The 27568-nt window shown below is 39.5% G+C and overlaps 1 protein-coding gene across 1 annotated transcript in view; it reads right to left on the reverse strand.

Moving 5' to 3' along the window:
- Negr1 (neuronal growth regulator 1) overlaps positions 1-27568 on the reverse strand; it is a 779863-nt gene that overhangs the window by 151621 nt on the left and 600674 nt on the right. Inside the window, exons 5-6 of the mRNA XM_052178861.1 lie at positions 22776-22896; positions 7577-7728 (exon numbers count right to left, since the gene is read on the reverse strand). Of these exons, the coding sequence (XP_052034821.1) occupies positions 7577-7728; positions 22776-22896 (273 nt within the window). The remainder of the gene's footprint in view (positions 1-7576; positions 7729-22775; positions 22897-27568) is intronic.

The raw sequence follows: 27568 nt of genomic DNA on the forward strand, positions 1-27568 counted from the left end.
CTTGACCTTTCCACTCTTTCCCTCCTATCCCGCACTATTGATGGCTGTCCTATTTCTCCACTTTTCCTGTGCTTGATTTAATATCATGGGTTGTTTATCATAGCCCAAGGAACAACATATTCTATCACACATGAACCACCTAGCCTAGGTGTGTGATAGCTTATACAATACAGTTTTGTGTGAATATACCCTGTGATATTGGTAAATCATGATGTTGGCCCATGATGTTGGCCATGATGTACTTTGCAGAATTCACCATCCCCTGTTGTTCAGTTATTTATTACTAGACACAGCAAGAGTTTGCAGAAGGCTTCATTTAGGAGAAGGAGGTTTTCTGTTGCTTCACAAAATAGAATCTGTCATGTCTGACTCTCCCTGCCTGTAGCAATACAGTCCTACCAGAGGGACAAAGGGCTAAGTTCTGTGCTTGTTTTTCATTGTGGCCTGGAGCACTTCAGGCTCTGGCAGTCCATTTTACTGCATCAGCTCATGAGGCCCTTTCTCATGGGGTTTGGAATGGCTCTTTATCCATCTGCTGGTGAACTCAAGATCTAGGCACCAGCTGGGAGGAAAGGTCTTCTTACCTTTTTTTTTTCCTCAGTTCCCACTAACTTATGTGCATTCACTCTGCGTTCATATTGTCTGAATAGATCTACACAGTATGCCATTGCATAGGACTATGTTGTTATATCAGAGTCTGTGTCCAAGCCCCAGTGTAATTCTTGTCAGCATTTGTTTTAAGAGCACATAGGCAAGCCTCTGATTAACATCTCAAAGCTACAAGGATAAAGCTCTCGGGGTCACACATCATTGTGTGTTCTTAGGAGTCTCCAAGACTAAACCGATGACCATGTCTTTCAGCCTAAATGACATCCTACCCGTCTTAAGTTGTAGAAGCAAAGACCAGTTTTGATCTAGAATATAAAACATTTAAACTTGTGATGTTATCATTGCCTTCCACATGGGATCTGCTGCCTATACCAGGATAGAGTAATGAGAGCCCACAGCAGCTTGCTGGTATTTGGAGACATTTTAAGCAAGTAGAGAGCTGAAGTATTACTTTCTAGTAAACCATAATCTGAATTTGGCAGCTACACAAAAGGCAACTACCAGCAGCTTCAGTCTCCTTTCACCTTTGCACAACCGAGTTTATTTCAAGTGAAGAAATTTTCCACCAAATTCCATATGCTGTTAGAAAGTAACTAATGTTTGTGAAAACATTTAATATTGGAAATTCATTATGGTCTCTAGCAGAGAAGTCAAGGCAAGCACACGTTTTGTTGAGCCCTTTGAAGTTTTAATGTATCATCTTTCTGACAAGAATGCTATGTATCCTTGAACAGATATAGGCACACAGCAAGAAGGCCCACAACATTGTCAGAATTTACTCTTCAGCAAAGGTTCTACACATACGTGGGAACACATTTACAGGGAGGTTGGGTATCCACATACCATAGCAATTTTCCTAACTAGTCTCTGGCTATAAATGGCTTCTCTGTTGTGTTCAGGCTGGACTTGTCCCACTCATGGCACACACTGGGCCTCTGTAGAAAGCCTAATCTCCATAAAATTGTGTGCACTATGACCATATTTGCCTCCGGTCCAAACAATTCTTTCCTCAACTTCTCTACAGGTGTTGAACTTTTGCATATACATACTGAAATCAATTTATGATTGTTATCGACAGTGAAGAACAAAACTCTTGCATTGTGCTGCTCTCAAAGACAGCAGAAGGAGATGATATTCCTTCTCACACCACAATGAGCACTTGAGTAACAGGACCCATAGATGGCAGGGTAAGATCACTGAGCTTCCTTCCTTTAAGGAATATACCCAGAGTGATTCTTGTGTTGTGCATATCATAGGTGAAAATACTAACATATGCAATTTTGGAGTTTGTACTTAGTAAGGATTCCCATTATGGATTATCCCTTGTGAATTGTATTAAAGAGTGCCTTTCCTAAGCACTGAGCTATACGGGGTCATAGCGCTCTCTCTCTCTCTCTCTCTCTCTGTCTCTCTCTCTGTCTCTCTCATTCTTTCCTTGACAGAGAACCCTATTTGCATCAATTTAAAATAGTTTTATTGACAAAAATGGCTAACATCTCTGCTTAAAATTATAGTTCCTTTTTTAATTAAGATGTAAAACCTTAAGAGAAAATGTTTCTTTCAGAACTCAAATGGGAGGAAGAAGCAAGGTTCAAGTGGATGGGGGCAGGGTCACAGCACTGATGCCTGGCTAGAAGCTTCTAAGACAGTGCAGGTCAGGGAGTGACTGACATGCACACAGCCAATAGCCTATTAGTCAGAAAAGTCGCCTAAGCAGAGCAGACACTGTAGAAGCCTCCAGGACTAGGCTCTGATGCTCCCTTACATGGCCTTATCTCTAGGAAGTGGGGTTTTTACTCATAGCTCAACCCTGTCTCTATTTAACCTCAATGCATAGAATATGACATCTTCTACCAGGTTTCCACAGAAATTGCTTTAGAGAAATCACCAACCACCACAAATTTCTAACAACAGTAGCTCATCACCAGTTTTTATTCTGGTCTGAAGTGGCAGAGAGCTCAAAAGCCCCTGGCTTCCTATTATTCTCCTCTGCCTGGTGCTTCTCCCTGCTAGTTGCCCTTCATTGGTGATGTTGCTTGGATAGGTATCCTTCATGTACTTCACTGTTCCTGTCTTTAAGCTAAATCTGACCTGTTCTCATCCCTGAATCTGCATTCTGTCCTGAAACTTCCAGATCATCTTCTTCCTAACCTCTATACCCAACTGCCTACTGGACATTGCCTGAAACTATAAATTCATGAAAATAAATGCCTTATCTTTTCCAGGTACTAAAAGTGCTGGGCCTTTGCCCACATTCTGATTCTGGTTAATGTCACTCACAGTAGCCATGAGGAGTCAGCTGAGTCTTGCTTCCCACTCTTTCCTATTCTCTGCAGACTTGATCACCGCCTTACACCCCCTCCTTGTCTTTCAGTTCTCACCTCAGCTACTGGCTTTGCACCATTTTTATTTGCCCATGTTATTTAAAGTTTGTGTGGGGGTTTAGAACCCACACAGTCTAACAAACTCTTTCAGAATCCAGATCTGTGCATACAATTTCTTTGTTAAAAATCATTCATTGACTCCAAGCCTAAAGTCAAAACATATATTCAAGTCTGTCCTGATACTTGTCAATTTGTCCAGCCTTTCCTTTACAGTCTCACTCCTCCCTTTACCAGAGCCATAGAAAGAGACAAGGATGTCTTGTCCAATTGTTCATTTTCCCACAACTTCACATTAGCTGTTCTACACATGTCTCACTCTTCAGTCATGATTGTCTATTACTCAAGACTGACCCAATTATGCCTCTGGCTCTGGGAGCAGAGACTCTTATCTGGCCCTAGTATAGCTCTGGGAACACAGACTCTTGTCTATCCCCCAGCTCTGAAAGCACAGATTCCTCCTATCTGGCCCTAGTCTAGCTCTAGGAGCAAAGACTTCTGTCTGGCCCCTGGCTGTGGGATACCTTCATTTTGGTCATTGACTCTATCCTCATGATTATTGTTGAGTGAATTTTTAAAAAATTCTTCCTCAGAGAATGAGAAAATGATGGCCTCGATGATGTTTTGATAGTTGTTTAAAATTCAAATACTAATTTCAGTTTCTCTTGGTGAGTGGTCCCTTCTGGGCTCTTAAGACTAGGTCTAGAGCCCCTTCTCTGCCACAGAAGAACATTGTTGACTATTTTGCACTGGAGTCACATATGCCTAATTCTCTCCTCTCCACTGTCTGAGCTCCTTGAGCAGAGGTTATTGATCTACCTATCCTGCTCTTTCCAACATGAAGCCTATAGCTTTGAACATTGCAGACCATCAATGCCCATATTTGACAAATGAGCACCACTACTGAGGCAGCCATACAAGGGACATATGGACCTGCGTGCTTGTTCCACCTTCACACTTTAAAGATCCCAGATGCCTGAACTCTTATGCTGTGGGCAGGACATTTCATGTGGGACTAACATCCACACATCCTGATCAGTGTGCTAAGAGAGTCACTAGGCAAACTTGTGAGTTAGATTTAGGAGATTATCTTAAGCCTGTTTTTCTCTACCTGTCTCACAAGTAGATTGTTTACCAGAGAAGTTCTCAGGTAAGCAGTAGATAGACAGTTATCAGATTAAGTCATTTATCCCCAGTATAGCCACAGTGTTCCTTCAGATGCATTGAACGAAGAGCTGGTATATGTGATGTTATAATAACAATGACTACATTTACTACAACTCCAGACAAAGGGACAGGAGCATTAAAGGCATAATCTAAATTCCTGCTGGGGGAATTTATGATTGCCCTCAATTTACAGGTGAATTAACTGAAGATTTGAAACACGTGTCACTTACATAAAGAAACATAGCTCAAGTGTAGTAAAATGTAGATTTAAGTAAGATCTGTTTTCCCCTATGATGTAAAACACACACACACACAGACACATAGACACACAGACACAAACAGACAAACACACATACACACACACACTTTCTTTCTCTCTCCTTTCCCTCCCTCATACATGTTCTCTCCTTCTTTCCCCTTCCCTCCAAACCCCTTCCCTCACACATGTTCATACCCAAATATACTAGCTTCCTTTTTGCATAGTTTCATTTATGGCTTTCCATGAGCTTACATTGCCTTATGTCTCTTTAGTGATCTGGAAAAAGAGATTGTGTAAACTAATATTAGACTGAAATGGTCCCAGAGTTCATCCTCAAGACTAAGGACAAACCTATAAAGAGAACAGTTATACATAGAAATTATTTTTATACTATGTTTCAAGTGACCATGACCATCTCTCACTCTGTGGGTGGTTTTGTGTTCTTAGATTTAGGTAGAGAAGTAGAGTGGCTTAGAGCTTCAGCTTCACCACTGGCTTCATCCGATAGCCTTTGCCACTGAACACACACTTTCTAAGTTTTCTTATCCTACAAAGAGGATATTGGAGACTCTGACTTGTGTAAGGATTAAATAAATTCTTGTAAAAAATTAGAATAGAATCTGGACTAGAATAAAATAATAGTAAATGTCATTTCTAATGCCTAGGACATTGCTTGGCATCTCTAGGGCATTGTGGGCTAATATGGGAGGCCCACAGCTACAACACAGCTCATCCCTCACTGACTCATCAGTCCATTCATTTCCTCACTCAGGACTTAGTCTCTTTATTCATTAAAAATTCACTAATTATCTATTAAATAGTAGGCACTGTGCTTGGTGACACGGCAGTCAAAGTGATTGATGAGACACTCATGCAGTTTTGAAACTCCACAGCACTCAACAGAAAGATACAAAATGTATAAAAATAACTACAGTGGTTGGAGATGTTGTTTCAAGGTTACAGTGTTTGCCTAGTATGCATGAATCATGAATTTGACATCTAGTACCACAAAAGTGGATAAAAGACGAAACAACAGCAATAATTACAGTACAGAATAGAAATATTTAGTGCAGAAGAACTTCATTCATTGCAGGGAAGAATCCTACATATACAAACATACCATCAAACTTCCAGGACCAACTCATAATTATAGACAAAATGTGTCCTTGCTACCCAACCATTAAAACTATGTTGACAGTTAGGTGTTAGTGAGAGAGATGAGAGATAGATTGATAGATAGACAGACATATCATAAGATCCTAAAATGTAAGAGATATTACTTCATTTTTGAAAATAGGCTGTGATTTTGAAATTTTGCTAGCAAGTTAACAGGTTATTAACTCTTAATTTTTCTTCATGTTTTAAATTAATTTAATCTCTTAGATTTTTTTTAATATTTAAGCCATCTAAAATATTGACAATATTCTATAGAACTGTGAATATTTACATTAAATTAGAATTCAACCTGCTCCTGATCTCTTCAGTGGCTTTTGTTCCTAACACCCATAGAAAACATCCTCATGAGAAAAAAACTTAGCAAGAATTTTACAGAAGACCATTGCATGGCCATGATTGTTTTTATTTCAAAGCTAGTGCTAAGAAATATTAAATATTGAGCTAAACCAATGAAAGAGTTGGCATAAACTTATTCACTTGGTTCTATAGTAGAAGTTTTTTAATCACTCCAAAACAGAGCTCATAAATTATAAAACACAACAAAGTGTGTTCTAAGTACATGGTACAGCTTCATCCCATTTTTGTTTCTACAAAATGGAAATGCCCTTGTCTATGATGAACTACACACTATCTGTGTTTTCCAGGAGTAAGTTGTTATCATGGGGTAACATTAGAATGTGTGCCAGGTTACAGTAAGAATATTAACTTTGAGAGGAGACTCACTCAAGTAATCTTGTGAAACTGAGGAAGCAGAGTCTGCGTTTTTCTCTGAATATTCTAAGAAACACTCAGCTTTAAAATGAATGGTGTTTTATGGTTGTAACAATCTGTAAGTCACTCAGCTTCCACAAGGTACTAATTGTAGTTGCTGAGAAGAGCATTAATGTAGGATTTTCCCTCTCCTGCTGGTCCCCAGGGCTGCTGCTCAATCACTTCCAGTCCCCGAGATGCATTAGAGTGAGCTCTGAAGACACACAGGCACCTTGAGGGCAGCTACACTAATATGTCTTCAAAGTATCCCTTCCTTTTATCTGCTAAAACTTTTTGGAGCAAATGGAGAATACCCAGAGGTGTTCATATCCGTCTTTTCAATCTTTGGAATAGAAGCCTGTGACCCTGAGCTAAGAACATCATTGATGTGCATATCACCTTTCCTTTAAAATCTATGACCTCAAGCTGCACATGTGCAAAAGTGTTCTGCTCAGGCATGGACACCCTCAAAATTTTGCCCATCTATACAAATACAGGGTCTGTAAACAACAATCTCACATGTTAGATAGGAAGACATTGCTTTAAAAATGAGTCCCACATTCTATCAGCCGGGAATCCACCTCCCTCTCTTCCTGACTGCTTGGTTCTTCTTGTTTTTGGCTTAAACCACAAGGGACAGGGACAACCCATTATATTGCATTTGGATGTATAGAAAATGTAGCATTTATCTCAATTAATACTTATATTGTATTTCAAGATACGTTTTGAATAAATATGCTATATATGCAGATAAAATACTTTTCCAATGCATGTTTACTCACTATCTCATTTTATATACAGCATGTGAACTTCTGGTGACTTCCAAGATGAGTATCTACAGATGAACAACCAAGAGTAAACTCAATTCATGGTTATTCCATGCTTCAAAAGAAATTTTTTTTCGTTTTTTTCTTTTTTTTCTTTTTTCTATATTCTTTGGTTTACATTCTGAATGATTTCCCCTTTTTTCTTAATAAACCAATACAGATAAAACCTTATTTAACTATCTTCAGTCCGAAGACATGTTTCATCTAATTCTATAACTCCTACCCCTTTTAAACTCTAAGACATTTTACATGTAGAGGTTTACAGGTAATTTTGGAACAAACTTTCCTGTTTCTCCATTAGGATGAGGTCTAAGCTGAGCATACTCCATGCTTGGGCTGCATTCGTGCTCATGAAGAGGAGTCCAGAGGCCCGTGGAGTATGATTTCTGCCTTTTTTTTTTACTTACGGTTGAGAGGCAGGCTCGCGTTGGTTGTGCCCAACTTGTTGGCAGCCACACAAGTATAGTTGCCGAAGTGCTCCTGCGTCACATTGGTCACTGTGAGGATGGATCTTGTGCTAAAATTCTGAATGATAATTCCTTGTTGGCCATTGAAGAGCCTAGAAGAAGAATATACTATTATAAGCATGTATATGGGACATATGTTTCAAATTCAGCTTAGGCAGAGCTGCCACAGCAACCATAATGTGACCACACGCAAATGAATTAGCAACATGGTGTTAGTTCTTTTATGCAACATTTCTCCTACCTTGGTGGATTTGATGAAGAAGACAGACTTTATAGCTGCCCTTTTCTCTGATGGGTTGCCCTGCTACATGATAAACCAGACCATGTGATCTTCATATGTACTCTTTTTAGGGTACAAATTAACCCAGTAGAGCAAAGGCTTCTTATCCTTGAAGGTCAAGAAAGAGGAGAAAGGAAGTAGACTTAGAGAACCCACCAAAAGCTTGGCAAATGGCTTCTGGGTAAGTTGGCTAGTTGAAGATATTTCATGGGTAACTCTTCTGAAACCATATGTTACAAGGATTCAAGTCAAAAGTCAACACCGTATAGCTGTTGCCATAGACAACCAAGGCAGGGTGATAACTTCCTGTATCCTAGAGAAGGAAGTACAGCAATGCAGACAGCATTCAGAATCCTAAAACACATTTGCCCCATTTCAGTACTTAATAATTCCTATAAACCTCTATATGTAAAAATGTCAATAGTATCTTCTTGATACTACTGATGTCCTCACTCTCTCCAGACACGGCACCTGAGACCCATGTTCAATCTCAGTTTGCATGGCTCCATGCTGTAGTAAGAGGTGACATCACTTCCTGCTTCTGCCTCTTCCTGGATCTACCCTTGACTCCAACCTCCTGCTTTTCCTGCCATTCAGACCATTTTCTCCTCATGCCATCAGGTTTATGCTTTCTATTTCTTTCTTTCTTTCTTTCTTTCTTTCTTTCTTTCTTTCTTTCTTTCTTTCTTTCTTTCTTTCTTTCTTTCTTTCTTTTTCTTTTCTATAGTCTTTGTTTACATTCCAAATGATCTCCCCTTTCCTGGTTCCCCCCTCCCTATATGTCCCATAAGCCCTCTTCCCTCTGTCCATTCTCCAATCAACCCCATCCCATTTCTCTGCCCTGGTATTCCCCTACATTGCTGCATCAAGCCTTTTCAGGACCAGTGCCCGCTCCTTCTTTCTTCTTGGGAATGATTTGATATGTGAGTTGTGTCTTGGGTATTCAGAGCTTCTTGGCTAATATCCACTTATCAGTGACTGCATTTCATGTATGTCCTTTTGTGAATGAGTTACCTCAATTAGGATGATATTTTCCAGTTCCAACCATTTGCCTAAGAACTTCATGAATTCATTGTTTTTAATTGCTGAGTAGTATTCCATTGTACAAATAAACCACATTTTCTGTATCCATTCCTCCATTGAGGAACATCTGGGTTCTTTCCAGCTTCTGGCTATTATAAATAAGGCTGCTATGAACATAGTGGAGCATGTGTCCTTATTGCATGCCAGGGAATCCTCTGGGTATATGCCCAGGAGTAGTATAGCAGGATCCTCCAGAAGTGTCATGCCCAGTTTTCTAAGGAACTGCCAGACTGATTTTCAGAGTGGTTGTACCAGCTTGCAATCCCGGAGTATTCCTCTTTCTCCACATCCTCGCCAACACCTGCTGTATCCTGAGTTTTTAATCTTAGCCATTCTGATTGGTGTGAGGTGAAATCTCAAGGTTGTTTTGATTTGCATTTTCCTAAAGACTAATGATGTTGAACATTTCTTAAGGTGCTTCTCAGCCATTTGAAGCTCTTCAGGTGAAAATTCTTTGTTTAGCTCTGTACCCCATTTTTGATAGGGTTATTTGGCGCACTGGAGTCTAACTTCTTGAGTTCTTTGTATATTGGATATAAGCCCTCTGTCGGATGTAGGGTTGATGAAGATCTTTTCCCAATTTGTTGGTTGCTGTTTTGTCCTTTTGACAGTGTCCATTGTTTCCTATTATTTCTTAAATGACTGTTTTCTTTGTGTGACCTACTCTTACATGGTTCTGTCAGTATATATACATGAGTTTGAGTTTGTTTGTTTGTTTGTTCATTTCTTGTTTTTTAACAGTCTGGATGGCTTGAATCTCCTAAAAAAGGCCAGACTCTAGGAACGTATATTCTTTGATGTTAAAATTGTGTACAATTCATAGTGGTGCCCCAAGTACATGGAGTATTCTATAGGACAATGAATTAGAATAATCATGAGATAAAGAGAAATTGAAGAAATTTTCTCTCTAAATACAAATTCTATAACAATGAGGATAAAATCAGATTCTATCTTTTGCTTGAGTAATGCCAGGTTTATGTAAATGAGACACAGTGACCACAAAATGGGTAAATTCACTTGGTTAGTGGCCAGCTAGATTTTCTTTCATGTATGATAGTTTCAGTACCAACTATGCCTGAACAAAAAGAAGCTCATCTATGGCCTCCCTGAAGCTGTGACTGACTTATTATCTGTATATTACACTGAATGGAGACAAACTGTTCTACATGTAATGCAAATCAAAAGTATGAGATATGATTATTCTCAGAATTACTTTACTATCTTTAGTGGTTGAATTTGACTTATTCTACATGCAAATTTAATTATATTAACAAAACTTTGAGTTGAGCAAATACTGAACAAAATTTAAACTTGAGCAGAAATAATGATCCCCAATTCTAAATGAGAATATTGAACAAAAGTATCTTAAAATTAGGAAAATATATGCTAAATTCCTACTGCCTTATTGTACACTTCATGTCTCACATTAATAACCTTTAACCAATTCAAGAATAAATGAATATAGTTTGATGCCTGAGTTTGAACCCAGGGCTTAGTGAGCATTTGGCTAACTGGACAACTTCTGCATACATCCCCTTAAAATCCTTTATTTTTAAAGTGATTATTATGCTACATGTACAGATCACAGTTCCACTTCCCTGCCTGCTTTGTACTAGGGTTTAAGTCATTGTGTCCATATCTGTTACAGACATATTTTCTAAGGGCTCTGCAATTCCCTAGACTCCTGAATCTCTGATGAGCTCCAAACCAGAGCTGTCTCATTGCTATAAAACTGAGAAGAAATGAACTAGAATCTTCCACTGATTGAACTCTGAGTTGTTCTCAAGGGCGTATGTTGAGAAGCTCTCTGGCTCCATTGCTTATCTTTGTCATGGCTGTCTCTCTGGATGAGTTGGCTTCCAGTTTCCTGCCCTTTAGTGAAGCAAAGCTACAGATGTTGCTGAGTCATACATCCCCACGCTCTGTGCAGCCCCTGCTGTGGTACTCGGGCAGCAGCATTTGCACCAATATCACAGTAGCATGTCAGAGTGCTAACCTAACATCCAGAGAGATAATGAGGACAACGAATAAGAGAAGTGTCTTCCCTCCTAGGGAAGATTGTCTCCTAGGGAGGCTACTTTCCTGAAATTAATGAAGTCTATAGCTAACTTCCTTCTACAGTAGAAAGCTTGAGAACTGCTTATTCCTTACACACCATTTCAGACATGCTCTTCTCCTTAAGTGTCATGCAATCTATCTTTAAGAGAGTGTGACTACTGAGGTCCACCTGAGTGTGAACACTGAGATATATGTCCAGACAATATGCCTCTGTGAATTTTATCACAGAGAACTTGCACTGGGAGTTTTATCAAAGATTCAGTGCAATTCTGAAAACATTTACTAAATCAATATGAAGTTGACTTCCATGTCACGTGATCAAGGATAGATTAACACAAATTCTGCTCTTCTAAATGCTGAAGACAAGGAAAATAAGTAGCCTAGGCCAGAGATGAACCCCATCCTAGTCACTGAATGTAAAAATACGAGTCCCATATAAATACTATAGCATGTATGTCCTTAATGTGATCAAAAAATAATAGTATTCTAATTGATGACTTTTTTCTTTTTGAAGATTTATTCCAAGATATTTTTCTATAATTTTATTTTTTATTAAGAGACTCTTTCTTGCATGACTACATACCAAAGTTGGTACAACACTGCTCTAGCATGGAAACCTGGGATTTATCTCCAACATTGTGTAAGATAGGTGTGATAGCATATACTTCAAATTAGGTAGTAGAGACAGAGTGATCCTTCTGATGTTTCAAGGTGATCCTTAGCTACCTGGGAAGCTGGGGTTTAACCTGGGCTACATAAGGTCCTATACAAATAGAGATAGAAATGTAGAAATTAGATGCATAGATAAAAGTTAGATGATAGATAGATAAATAGATGATAGACTCATTCTTAAACTGTCTTATATTGACAGATTATCTAGTTCTTGTATACTTTCCCTACAATGGAAGAGAATCTTTACTGAATTTGGTATTAAAGTCAGACACCAGATTTCCTGTTCTTTATAAGAGCAACAGCAGCAAATGGTGCTTATAAGGAAGTACTTGGCCATGTGTCCTTGCTTACTTTGACCACCGGAACTTGGGTATAAGATCTTTCAATTACTGAAGATCCAGCTGTTGTCCACCCCTGGCACCAGCTATGTTTGGTCCACACTGAGAGCCATTACTCTGATTCTCATCTGTCTTCGGCCAATGCCTCATAAAGCAGCCTGTAAGTTGCTTGATTTGCCAGCATCTGCTGCAGGCTCCTGTGATCACAGCCCCAACAGGAACTGCTGTATTAAAACAGAGTCCCGTATTGCCTCATGCCAGAGGTAATAAGGGGAACCAGGCATGCTTAGTTATCAAATGATCACAAATTACACTCATTATCTCTTTTGGACTCTAGCTATCTAAGGTGACTATAAAACCCATGAGCAAAGTCACCAGAGAAAAACCCAACCACATAGTGTCAGCATCAGTTGCTAAGGTTGCAAAAATAACTAGGGCAATGGCATTGTGTCTTGCTCAGTCTCAGGGCTGCCTCACTTCATGTTTGGGGTTATTGTCCGCTCTTTCTTTCCAGATCAGTATCAACAATAAATGCCATAGGACCAGAGTTTCTAGTCTCATTGTACACAGGAAAGCTTTATACACACACACACACACACACACACACACACACACACACACACACACACACACATATATATATATATATATATATATATATATATATATATATATATATATATGATGACAATCATTCTCAATACATTTAAAATTGAAATTCTTCAGTATTTGTACATGCACATGTGGTAAGAGTGGGCAGCCAACATTCATTATGAATACTTGCTGTGAACATGAATGAATGTTCTCAGCAACCCTGGGAGATAGGTGTTATTAGTTCTAGTTTAGAGATGAGGAGACAGAAGTTTAGAAAAATTAAGCTAATTCATCTTGTAATAATCCAATAATTGACAGAACTACTGATATTCAAATATGGATCTCCTCGGACTGCTGGTGTCTACTCCTGGGAGTTACTGTTGAACCTCACTGGATCTTCAAGCAGAAACTGGATGTTTGAGTTTGGGAGACAGCTCAAAAAGCATTAGTGCTTCAGAAAAGTTGTGTTGGGCTTTGGAACAAAGCTATTGGAAAAAAAATAGCTAACTGACATGCTGTAGCCAAGCCAGGGGAACCGAAATCAATCCAGGGAGGTGAGGCTAATGGGATAGAGAGTCAACGAAACAGCAAGCTTTCATTCTGGGAACTTTATGTATATAGTTCTGGGATGGATGCTCTTTACTAGGTCTGGGGCTTAGCTCTGCCTTGAGTGAAGCTTTTTACACAGCTGCCATTGTCCTCCCCTGGAGTCAGTCTCTCAGGCTGCATATAGCCTGGGATGAGGAGCCACAAACCTGCTCTTCTTCCCTCCTGGAGCTGTGCCCTAGCACAAAGCCCATTGGCAGCAGTTACTGTTTGTGATTTCATCTCTCATCCCACTATAAAACTGAAATGGGGAAAAACTCTCCTGCACAACATGATCAAGAACAGCAGAAAATCATCCATGGGCCAAAAAAAAAAGTGTGACTTCTTTAGTTATAAAATGGTCTCCAAGGTTCAAGTTCTAGTAGAGTTGTGGGGTTGCTGAGCTCCTACTCGACTTGGCTGGGTCCCCATATCTAACACAGATACAGTTGCACATCTTTCTACATGTTTGTGAGTACTTGGGATTCATGCCCACTTTGACTGTGAATCTGGAATTGCTTAATGAAAACATCTCTCAATGCCTTTGCTATATATTTTAGTCTAAGAACATTGTAGAGTAGTGCTAGTGTTAGCCTCTTAAAATGTGGGCACACAGTGACTACTGCAAGCTTGGTTGCTTGAATTAGGTTATAAGATCTTGGTAAACCTTCTTGCTTCTATCTGTGAAGTGAGAGCAGCTAACTCAGTAGCCAACTGTGGATGGACAACTGGTTTTAAATGATAATGTCTACATGCACCTCAAATCTAGAAGGCTCTAGATTATGACAGGGCATGCCATTTTTCAATGATAGAGTCTGTTCCTTAAAATGGATTCACTTCCCCTCAGACTGCAGCCAAACATTAAATATTGAAAATCCAGGAAATTATTTTTAAAGCAAAGTGAGTGATAGCAAAGATCATGGCACTGTGATTTCAAGACATGCCAAACTCTGTATCAGTCATATGACCATTATCAGTCTCATCCAGGATTTTGGGCAGTCCCCCAGGGCAGGCAAAGAAACAAACAGTGAAAATGGAGAGGAGAAGAGCTTCAACAAACTGTGGAAGGGAAGTTCTGTGTGTATGCTGCTATAGCAACCTGTTCATTTACTGTGTGGCTTGACACTTGTGGCTGGAGAACAGTAAGGTAGCGTTTATTCCTGGGAGCATTCTGAAGACTATTATGCATCACTGTCTGAGCCCCAAGAGGTATCTATCTTTAGTTGTGTATTTGAATAAATTAATGTTATTATAATACATTAGGATACTTAAATGATTTCAGACTTTATTAAGCTATTTAAAATGTATGCCTTGTTTACTCTATCCATTTTAATGAAATTAATAATTTTAGATCCAAGACTTTGGGGCTGCCCTACTAGTGACAGTTTGGTTTTCATTGGGGGGGGGGAGGCCCCTTAGGCCCCATATGAAAGAAACAAAGGCTACATACAGTGCAGGATCCCACTCCCCTTAATAACCATGGGTCCTGAACCCCTGACAACCTTGACAACTTCTTAATCTCTCCACTCTGCTTGAACTGATTTCATAATAGCTGGGTACCCTAGAGTTTAATGTTAAGTTTTATACTAAAGTATAATAATATAATCTTTTTCCAGAGATGATGATCACACAAAAGGAAACCACAAGTGAGCAACAGAAAGTGCTTTCCTTTCTCCTGGTCAGGTTGGGGTTGGGTTGGCATTAACTACAACCAGACAATCAATTGCGTATACCCCCTTTTCCCATTTGAAAATAACTTTGGGAAGATGGATCACTGGAAAAAGGGCTTGACTTATAAGCGCCAAATCTTAATTCTGATCTCATAAACCCATGTGAGAAAAAAAACCCAACAAACCAAACAAGAACAAAACAGAATTAAAAATAGCCAAGTGGCATGCATTTAGAATCCTTGTACACAGGACATGAAGACTGGAGGATTCCTGGGACTTTCTGGATACCTAGACTAGCCTATTTGATAAGACCTAAACCTCCAAAACACTTTGTTTTTGTTTTTAAAGAGCGTGAAGCTGGGTAGTAGAAGTACATGCTTTATTTCCCAGAACTCAGGAGGCAGAGGCAGGTGTATCTCTGGGAGTTCAAGGCTAGCTTAGTTTACAGAGAGAATTCCAGAAGTCAAGGCTACACAGACAAACCCTGTCTCAAAACCAAAACCCAAATCTAAATAAATAAAAATTTAAAAAAATCAAGAAAACAAAAACTAACTTTCCTTCAAAACCCCACTGTGGATGGATCATCTGGAGTATCAACCCAGGTTAACTACTTGTCTCCATTTACATTTGCACACTAGTATATGAAGAACTGCACAGATGTGAGTTTGCATGCACAGGGCAGCACAATTATAGAAACATCATGTCAGGTGCCAGGAAGATGATAATGAAAGAAGAATCCTTACTCTACAGTCTAGAGTTTAGTAAGAGAAGTAGACACAGGGATGGATTTGAGGATGGGGTGAGCATACAAGAGTCAGCTTGGAGAAATTTCTCCTGAAACAGGAGGTATCTCTCTGGAACTATCAAAGGACAATGACTTTTAGTAAAATACCATAATGTCTGAACAATAAGAAAAGGAATAAAATGGCTTGGGTATGAAGAGGGCTTGAACCTATGGATGTGATAACAGTTAAATAGACAGGAGGGGGGACAGGGTCTGGACAAGTTGTGGCCCCCAAAACAGCATCTATAAGACACTGCTGCATTTTACCATATTCTTGCTTTGTATGCAGCTAATTGTAACAGACTAAATTGTGATTAGGACTTCTAACCAAAAGCATCCACCTTACAGGTAATTAGTATGTGACCAAAAATGATAACAGCTCCATCTTTGTGGCTGTGACAGAGTGAAGTCTGTCATGGTGAAGCCAGAAGGCAGTCATGAAAATATGTGAAACAAGAGAACTTAGTTGGATTCAATCCCCCAAAATGAATGGGAAGTGTGTGTTCATCTTCCTCCTTAACCCAAAAGGACACACATCGATTCTACACATAGCCTAAAGAATTAACTAATCCCAAGAGAGTTTACCTAGCTCTTGTCCAGTTTTCACCATTGCACTATAAAACCCATACACAGAAAAGTTTCAGTTTCTTTTTCCCTCAGGAAACCCTCCCAACTCTTAGGAGTGTTTCTAGCTTTTTCCATTTATAAAACTTATAGTAGCTTTCCTTCAAGTTTTCTCTTTTTTATAATACTCTTACCAAAGTTTGCTTCTCCTGTACACATTCCCACAAAAGTCTAGATCATTAAGCTTCTTTGGCATAACAAAATGAGTTTGGCGATACTATCCTACCTGTCTTTGATTATCTTGTGTGTCCAGCATCTTTGGTTCTTGGGTCATGCACAACTGGGCTTTGGGTAGACTGCTTCTTTTAGAAATACTGCAAAATCCTAAGAAAGAAAGACTCCAGAGGCTTTGCTGGGGAGAGGGACACCTGCACTTAGTTTTATAGATTATGTAGTGAGAGGAAGCATTGGGAGACAGGGTGTGTTAGTGTATATACGTGTGTGCATGTGTATGTATGTGTGTACATTGCTATGTGTGTGCATGTAGCATCTGTACATATGAGTACATGCATGTGTGTATGTGTGTGTATGCATGTATGTGCCTGTATATGCAGGGGCCTTATCAGCAAAGGTACCAACTAAACAAGGAAAGAGCATGATGCCATACTTTGGAGATGGAAATTTCTTAGGGTGGGGTTGACTCAAGTATTGGGAGGCAAAAGTGTGAGATTTTTACTAGAGAAGCAAAGTAAGACCAGGATAGGATGGCCTGTCATGTAGTGGAGAGAGCACTTTCCTGAGGAAACATGAAGAGCGTGATGACCTGATGTGTGATGTGCTCATTTGAGAGCTTGACTTAGAGTTGATTGCTCTGAGTCTTAAGAGCAGACATACTTCCTGCTGTTGCATGGTGAACTCTGCAGAGCAGTGACACTTTGATCAGCCATGTTTATCATATTATTTCCTGCACCACCAAACCTAATTCCTGAGTTCTAGTCTCAGGTAATGATGCCAGATTTCATCCCAATTGTTACCTGAGTAGGAAGCTCTAATTATCCTTCCACAGTGCTCTCCCTCTCCCTCTCCCTCTCCCTCTCCCTCTCCCTCTCCCTCTCCCTCTTTCTCCTTTCTCTCTACCTTGTTGATGTAGACCAATATGTGAGCTTTCCTTCATTCTACCATTATGGACTCTAATCCTCTTCATTTATAAGCCAAATTTTCTTTTATAATTTGCCTTGACCATGGTGTCCTATCATAACAATAGAAAGTAAGACACCAAACTTATAAGGTCATCACATGCAATTATATTTTTAGGTGGCTGATTTTCTGCATCTGCACATGTATGTGTGGCTCTCTGATCACTGTTGTGTGAGTTTCTACATATATGTTTTGTGCATGTAAGTGACTCATCCTTCACAGAAATGCTAAACTGAACACATTAGTCATTTTTTCTCTTAGTGGGTGTTGTAAATAATACCCAAATCTGCAAAGACTAAGTCAGGAATGTGCTGCTAAAAAGACCAGAACTATTGCTCCCAGTGTGAAATGCAAATAGTACTATTTGGGAGCACATTACTTTTTAGCATATCAACTGATAGTTTTGAATGTCTCACTGAATTTCTTTTGTATTCATTAGACTCATTTGTTCCTTTTACATTCCTATCTTAAGTTATGGTGATAGGTTAAGAAAGACACATTTTTTTTTTTAGTTAAAGATTTTACTAAAGCATAGCTAAAATTAGTCCCTGTGCTAAATGACTATAATTATATTTTAAATTGGATTTATTGATTTATCATTTTGTTTGTAATTGATAAATATTAGTTTACAGAGTATAATAGATATTTTGACATTTTTATACAAACAGAATGAACTAATAAATGTACCTATTGCCTAAAAGCTTTGGGCAGTCTAACTGACGGATAGAAATAAGAAAGCATGGCTTTCTGGCCCTCAGGCTTTAGTTTCAGGAAATCTTGAAAAAGAGGAGAAAAGTATGGCATGTGTCATATAAAAATTATAACATGCTAATGCTATCAAGGAAAGAAGGTTCAAATGTTTGGTACTTTATATCAATTATATAAAGCCTAATTTCCCCAGTACTAAAATGTATTTAAAGTAAAATTAAGGTCATTAGGATTGTCCCTGTGCTGAGAGTTTGCTGTTTAAAAATGACTACCTTATACCAATGGCTAATAATTTAACAAAACATGCATAAATGGAGTCACTTTCATGATGACTGTTAAGATAGTGCAATGAACTAAATTCAATTGGCAATATTTTGAGTATGAAACCCAGGTAGATCATCAATAAGACACAGTGTATAACAGCCATCTTTGAAGATGGCATCTGATGATCTCATCTCTTGATACCATATGTTCGATACTCCCCTTCTGCAGAGAGTAGGACTGCTCCACACAGTTAATAGAATACTGCAGAAATGACAGTATGAAACCTAACAAAGGTCACAAGAAAGTTTGGTATAGCAGTTTCTATCCTGCTGTCTCCTGGATCAGATTCTAGAGAAAGCCTGTTGCCATGGCATGAAGTTACTTAAGGAGTCCTGTCGAGTTATCCACATGACAAATAACTTAGGCCATCTGCCGGGAACTGCTACTAGCACCAACTCTCTAGTCATGGAATGTGTGTGTGTGTGTCTGTCTGTCTGTTTATGTGTATCCGTGTGCGTGAGCACATTTGTGTCTATGTATATGTGTCAAGTAGGTATGAGTAAATGTGTGTCATTGTGTGTATGTGCTTGTGTATGTGTGTGCATGTTTGTGTGTGTTCATATGTATATGTGTACATATGAGTATGTGTATGTGTCAATGTGTGAGTGTATAAAGGGTTGACCCGACAGACTCTGCCTGAAGATTAATGAGTCCCAGCTCTGTTACCAACTGCCCCAACTTATGCAGACTGTTCAAGAACACACTTTGTTTTCTATGGAGAAATAACAGCATCTGTTAGCACTTGCTCATAGGAACTTGTGTCTATCATCAGCTTAGAGTGACACGTTTATATAGCAATGGATGAGTTTCACTGTGATGAGACAAATGCCTACACAGCCTTGGTTGTCAGGTCTTGTGGCTTGGTGTGTCTATGTGATTGCATGGGTGTGTGTATCTGTATGCACATTTGTGCTTATATGTGTATACATGTGTGTGCATATATATACATGGGCATATGTGCATGTGTATTTATATGTGTTATGTGGTATGTGTCTGTGTGTTCATCTGCATGAAAATCTATCTTTGACAATCTTGTAAGAGACATGGGCATGTATAAGCATTTCCTTAAATACAAGTAAATCTTGTGTGGGCTATTTGTGAATGTTTATATCAGGGTCACAGATGCAGCAAAGAGCGTGCAAGAACTACTCTACCTGGTGGGATCTCTGGCAGAAGCTTCCTTCTGGATAGATTTCTTGGGGTTCAAATGGAATTCTGAAATCTGGTATGTCTGTCCCCTTTGCTTGTCCACCTAATTTCATTTTTGTTTCTGCTTCCTTTGCTACAAACATTGGTAATTATTAGTGAGTACTTCTATTAGCCATTTCTTGCTCTGCAAATCAGCAATCAACCTGAAACGCCATTGCTCTTGGTGTTTACTGTTGACTTTTCAAGCCGTTTTTGATAGACTGAGTGTCAGAGTAAAGGGGTTGACCCCATAGACTGCCTGAAGATTTATGAGACCTAGTTCTCACCAACTGCCCTGACTTGTGCAGCTTGCTTAGGAACACATTTTGTTTTCTGTGGAGAAACATCAGCATCTGTTATCACTTGCTCATAGGAATTAGCGTCTATCAGCAGCTTAGAGTGACACCTTCACACAGCATTGGATGAGTTTTACTGAGATGAGGTAAAGGCACAGCCTGGGCTGTCATGGCAGATGACTTATGTGGAGACAGTGCTATAGGCAGCTCCTCAGCTCTCCTGTGTTTCACATACAAATTGCTATGATAGTTTGAGAGGAAATTAAACTAGCAACATTTGGGAATTTCAGTATTTCTTCAGTTAAAATTTCAATGAGGATGAGCGTGTTCTGCCCACTTATTTTTCACATGTGCATCTTGTTTGACATTCCGCAGGTGTGTGTGGGTGTGTGTGTGTGTGTGTTTTGGAAGCGTTGGTGGGAGAATCAATTTACCTTCCTTGTCAGCATGTTGTCTACAGCCCATTTCTCCAGTAAGGACTAAAGTTTCATTTCTACATCGACTGTCCCGTTGCTATATTTGCTACAGGCTGCAAAACTTGCCCACATCACTGTAGCATTTTGGGCAATGTTTCAAGAATTTAGGTGGATGTATGGTTCCAGAGCATTGCAGGCAATTGGAAATGAGGTGGGTACCACAAATGGGTTCATATTTGGAGGCCAAGAGGGATGATCCTTACTCTTAAGTCTTAGGAAATGAATGCCACAGATCGAAACCTGACATTAAAAGGCAGGTAAGACAATCTTAATCAGTATTAAATTTCCTTTTATGGAGAACGGGAGTCTCAGGGGCTCTTGCAGAGTGTCTTAATGGAAGGAAGAGTTGAGACTCCATTTACTACAGATGTTGCCAAGATGTGTCATGTGCTCATAGATACTACTTGGGCAACTGGATAAGATTGTGTCTGAGCAAAAGTTTCATGTCTTTCAGAAGGCTGAGCAGCACTCTATCTACAGGATAATGTTCACACAGAGCATCAAGATGAGCTTTCCAACCTGCCTGACCAGACCTTAGAAGAGCTTTTTGTTGTTGTTGATGTTGATGATGATGCCCAAATCTAGTGAGTGCAAAAAGGGAAACCACAGAGCAGTTCATCTAACACCACCATGTTTAAAACATGGAGTTCCTATAAAGTCACTAACAGGATGATTTAGAATTTTGGATAGTATAAGTTAATTAATGAAATGACTGAAAAACTGAAACTCCCCCAATTACAAGAAGTTGCATATAAAACAGTTCCAAAAATTAAGGTAAAACTAGAGTTATTTAGTATAGAGTGTGGAGGGTATCCTTTATTATTAAGATAAATCTTTTATTGAAATGGGAGGGGTTTTCCTGCATATTTGCTCCTGATTCTGATTTCAAAGGCAGAAGGATAAAGGGATATCTAAGGGGTAAAATTTTTGCTAACCACGAGAGCTCATGCTCATACCCCCCAGGAAAAGCCAGTAATGGCTAGAAATGTCCATAACCTCAAATCTGGGAGGACAGAGATAGGAGAAACACCAGAGTGGAGAAACAGCCGAGCTAAATGGTAAAGGATGGTTCAGTGAGAGTCCTCATCTTAGCAATCAGGGCGAAGAGTTTACAGATACTGACACAGAAATTAAAGTGTAGGGGGGGTAATCCTGCGTGTGGACTTTTGTCCTACAGATGTACACCCAGCGGTGAGCAGCTCTGTCACACACACACACACACACACACACACACACACACACACACAAAGCATGCACGCATGCATAAATACACAAACATGCATGTGCATACACACAAACACACACGAACACACCATAGTCCCATGTAAATACAATAAATCCTAGACACCTGTTTGCACCAGGATTATGCTTACTCATTGTGACAATATGCAAATTTTCATGTGGTTTCACTAGCTTTCTTTACAGATGTTACATAAAGTAGTTATGATTGTGATTGGAGTGTGTAAGCCCCACAAGCAGTTGTTCAATGACATGGCTGACGGTATTTAGTTTAATATTTAGACTTAAAAATAGTTTCACAAAGGTCCACTAGCATTTTTTATATTCTTGAGATCTGAAGTAAAATACCTATACACATTCCCTCTCTTATTGTGGTCTTCAGTTAACCCACAGTGATCTTCATGTCTGGCTTGGCGAGAACAACTGGAGAGGTTTGAGTCTACTCCTGGGAAATAAAGTGAAATCTGTGGGCTCAAATCTTCCCTTGCTCAGTAGCTCTTTCCAAGATTTCTGGGACACCCTGAGGGCACAGCCATGCCAAGCAGAGTCAAAGAATAACTTGAAATCTCCTTGCTCAGGCCTGTTTCTGTGCGCAACATTTCCATAGGCCTGACAATGAGGGAATATCTAACACACAATTCTATAAAACAAAACATTAAACTTTCTTATGGTAGAGTAAGGCTGGAGAAAAGGTTCTAGCTTATTAAGGAAGCTGAGTACAGACTGTAGCTCCTATTGCTTTTGAAGTGCTCTTGTATAATCCCTGCCCGAGCCCTTTAGAGGCAGGTTGCTCTAGGTTTAGTAAACATGGTTGCTAGGAAGAGAGAGGCAGAGAAGCAAAAGGTATTGGCAATGGGGGATTTGCAGGTATTTCTGAGATTACAGAAACCAATGTGGACATTTCTTCTGGAAAACTGTTAGCTCCTCATGCCTCCCATGTGGGCCCCTCCATCCCGCTTGCCCATAAGGAGGCTGCTGAAAACCATTCAAGCCAGTTACAGAAATTGCTAAAAGTTAGAACTGAAACACAAACACATTAGCTCAAAGTGCTTGGAAAGTGGAGAAGCTCACAAAAGCCCTTACCTCTTCTCTCCTTTGTACCACTCGAAGGCTGGCGGCGGCACCCCTGCACCCTCGCATCGTATCAGTCCACTGCGTCCAGGGGTTACAGTGCCAGACTTAATTTCCTGAATTGTAGGCGCAACTGAAAAAGAAACAAAAACACCATGGTGGGTAAAAGGAATTAATCTTCCACAGAGATAGCACACACACACACACACACACACACACACACACACACACACACACACACACGAGTTTTTTTCCTTCTGTATTTAAAGCAATAGTATGCCTGGCAGTACAGTGCATACCGGTCCCTGTGTTTGATGCTTCAAATGCTAGACCAGTCATTTTCAGCTCCATTTTTCAAGTTGGACAATAGATGAATGTTCTCGGGGAGTACAGAGTAAATGCAATACATTTTGGCTCCGTTTCTATTGGAAAAATAGCACAGTGAGGCGAACACCTCATCTGTATCCTGGTCAAACCACACTCCATCTAACCATCCTTTATTGAGCGATCACAGGCAGCTGGCATTGGCAGTCTGCTTCAGGTTCTTGTTTTCTTCATATGATGCTCTGAGCGGCGATAGCATTATTCCCTGTTACCAATACAAAACCTAAGTTCAGAGACATTAAATTATGTATGAGGATTAAACAGCTACTTGGGTGCAGGATTTGAAGTCAACTGTGGTAAGTGAAGCCAGGGATCCCTTTCTTGTCTTTTTTTTTTTTTTTTTTTTTTTTTTTACTTTGTAACCTGGTCTATTCCAGATGCTCTTCATTTTCAAAGATCCAAAGTCTGTTCTGGATGCTATGTCCTCCCATCTCCTCACTGTGGTTCTAGCTAAAGCAGATATTTCCTTCCTAAGTGGTTTACTAGACTTTATAAAACCATTGACTATCTGACAAATGACTATTGAGCTTCCAACATGTCCCAGACAGTTCTCAAAGCACTATGAAGTCAAATTCTTAACGTAAGCATAAGTCCTGAGCATAAGTCCTACATAGGGTAGACAAGGAGGGCAGAGAGTATAAACAGTGAATGTCCTGGCTAAGTGGTATAGATAAATTGTAAGCAGGAGGGAAGAGGGCTTATGGGATTTTCGGGGAATGGGGAGCCAGTAAAGGGGAAATCATTTGAAATGTAAATAAAAAATATATTGAATAAAAAAAAAGAAAGTGGCAAATGGATTTATGTGCTGTGTGGTAGAGCACACGCCAGCACTTCCCGGGCTCTGAGTTTATCCACAAAGCAAAGCCACCAGAAAGAACAAGGAACAAAATGCAGCTGCACTCAGACATCTCAGTTCTTTCTGCTGTGCATGAATGCAGCAACTATAAGTCCTCCCCAATAAGGAAGGACCTTGAGAGAGAAAGATGCATATGTGTGTGCTAGTTATGTGGATATATGAAGAAAGGCTCCCAGGTAGAGAGAATAGCTAAACTGTGAGTGTGGAACCATGATGCCACAGAAATTCTCATTTTGGTGAAGCAAAGAGGGATAAGGTCAAGATGGGTTCAGAATGGAGCCCAGGAAGGACCTAAAGGATACCAGGATAGATGTAGAAATGGTATAATGTAACACAGGATGTCGCCTGGCTTGTGCTTCACAAGGCTCATGGGTTGCTGTGCTCAGTAAAGGCCTGTGTGATTCCAGAAGGGTAGAGGAGGGAGGCTTTGGAACTACTATGAGTGAGGCACCCTGTGTGATGTGTGATGTGTGAGTCATCACACACAGGGATGGGGCAGTGCGTTTGGTGCAAAAAATGGCTGGGCTTGGGATCCAGTGAGACATTGGGGACAACGGGACTTCTTGACAGAAGATAGTAAGACTCTACCAAGATGCAAGGGAAATTGGCTTAGACCATTGGAAAGTTTGCCAGGACATTCACCTGGTGGGATGGGAAACTAAGAGTTGGATGAAAACATCTTTTCCTAAGTGTCTGCATTTGAACAAGGTCTGAATATAACAGACCCTGAATGGCACACACAGTGGAGTCACTACAACTAGGAACTTAAAGATTTAAATACAAGCAATTTAAAATGTGATATGACCTGAATAAGTATGTTTTGGGAGTACATTTGAAGTTTCTGTAGAAACCCATCAAAATGGAAGCTTTAGTATTTGCTTCCAGTGTCTTGTGAATATGAAAACAGTAAGGATTCTTAGAAGAGAATATTGTTTCTCTTTTAAAAATACTTAACTAGATTCATCATTTTCTATTCCCAGTACTTCACTTTGAAATAATATTACCTCTATTAGCTGTAGTAATTTTATTCTCAATAGTAAAGTTTATGTTATAATCTAAGGAAAAATGCAAGGTAGTAATTTTAATTATTTTAGTAACTTAGTGAAAATAATGAAAGAATGTTTATCAAAAATGTTTGAATGAGAAAATAATATGAAATAATACACATATTCATACAATAGATATTTTGGTGTACATGAGAGACAGAAATACAATACAAAGAGCAAATTAATAATACCTTTTTTTTTCAAGCAGCCATTCAAGCCACCTTGGAGAATGTGTCCCAAGATACATGAGATATCTATAATACACCCTACCCCAGCTCCTACACCAATCAGTTGCTATGTGCTTGCTTGTTTGGGAGAGGTGCAGGTAAGAGGCATTTTCCCTAATGTTTTCTGAGGCTTTCTAAGCCTCCTCTTGTCATGGTGACAAGCTATAATCTTTTATGGTTTCCAGCTATTATTGAAGACAAATAACTGTATGCAACAGGCACTCTGTCAGAATCTTCTACTGATAACCTGGTTAGTGAAATTAGTCTCCTGTTTGTCAAGGGGCCCATGACTCATTACAAGCAAATGCATGAAATCCCAAACATTGCCTGAAAACCCAGGTGTAATGAACTGAAATAAAAACCTAATTTGTCATTAAAAGACTTTTTACAGTCCAGTGTGCAGATGGCTGAGCAGGATGCTTACAGCCAAAGTTAAAGAGACAGTACCTATCTGCAAGTACACGAGCAGCTCTGATGGGCAGTGATTGCAAAGAACCATATCATGTCATATGGAATTTTAGATGAGGAATGAATCAATATTTGATCAAAATATGCAAACAAAAATGGCCCGAGCGTGTACATGTTGTGTGGTGGGGAGACATAGAACTGAGGGCTGTGGGACCACAAGTGTGGAGAGGGCTTCTCATGGACATCATAGCTTGTCTACACTTGAAAAACCGAACTAAAGTCTCTATTGAGTTTTCTTAGGAACATGAAAATTCACATTACATTTAAATGCTATTGTGCATCTTTTGAAAGGACATTGTGGGGAACACAATTTATTTAATTATTCATTTTTCCATCAATATCAAATTAATGAGATAATAACAAAAGTCCCCTATTCAGCTAGACACAAACTCCAAGGTATATAAAGCAGTGAAAAGACGGGATTTCTTTTATATGATAGACCTTTTATGGAGCAGTGACTGAGCTCATTATTCAAGTGGTAAGTTTTGAGATAGAATCAAATTGTGGGGAAAGGAGCTATGAGTAGGGTCTATAGACCCTATTAGTGCCCAGGTTACCTCCTCAAAGCCCAGCAGAATAGCCAGTGGCTTTGACAGAATACTCAAGAGGACATAGTTGTGCATGAGATAGGCTTTATAGCATCTGAAAAACCAGTGTAGGAGCTTTAGATCTGTCCCATGGAGATGAGGTTTGGTAGATGTTGTAGGAGAATAATGACAGTTGTTTAAATCCATAAAAAGTCATTGGCTATTTCATGGAACACCATGTCAAAAAACAAACAAAGAAACAAACAAACAAACAAGCAAACAAGCAAAGGAGCAGAGCAGGTGGGCTTCTTGGGAGCTGGCCTGGCATTGCTCAGGACCATTGGAAAGTTGTGCGCTACTCCACAGAGAAGGTAGCATTTGTGAAAATAAAATAATTGCAAGTTCACAGGCCTTCAAAGCCCACTAGTCTGTTTAGAGCCCGGGAATATCTGAGGAGGCTAGGTAGGCCTTATTCTTATACCACTTTTCAGAGGCTATCCTGCCAACATGGGTATTACAAATCCTGGTTGGAGGTTTGAAAAATCTTATGACCGCAGAATTCTAAAAGGTTTTATATGGCACACTTATGGGTTTCATATTTCTTAGGACATATTTTGCTCTGTTGGGCCTATATTGCCTTTGGTTATCTGACCCATTCCTTGTAACATAATTAGGTTCCCAAGTACAGGGTACATGGCCTTCAGTGACTTGGAGTAAGAAAGAAGTTGAAAATATTTGCATCAAAGGGAGTGTGATAACCCATTTGTTTGACAACCATTATATACTGTTAAATTCCCAACTAAACCTGTAACAGTTGAAACCATAAATATGCTAGACCAATTTGCCTAATTAGGAATTCTATGCTAAAAAAAATCCATGTTTAAGAGAATGGGCTAGTCCCTGTCCTAGAGCATGATTAAACCGAATGGCTACTCTGTGAGGTTGAGCTCTGGGTCAACCACGTAGACTGTTTCTAAGGAGATCAAGATGGACACACATCACCACGTGCTTGTGGTTGACAACTTTTTTTCTTTTCACAGAGACTGCTTGGTTCCACTCAAATGTAAGATTTCAAAATCAGTAAAGTGGCAAAGAAAGTCAGTGCTTGAGCCCTCAGATTTTATGAGTATAATGGTGTTCCTTGACGTAGATTTATAGGTATGCACTGTGGTCATTTGAAAACAATGCCCTTTGCCAAGTCATACATGCTGTGAACTTAAGCAGATGCACAGTGAAAAATAATCAGTTTTATAACAGTGCCATCAGACAGATGTTAGGAAAGAACAGATGTTTCAGA

This window comes from Apodemus sylvaticus, chromosome 4, assembly GCF_947179515.1.
Source record: "Apodemus sylvaticus chromosome 4, mApoSyl1.1, whole genome shotgun sequence".
NCBI lineage: Eukaryota > Metazoa > Chordata > Mammalia > Rodentia > Muridae > Apodemus > Apodemus sylvaticus.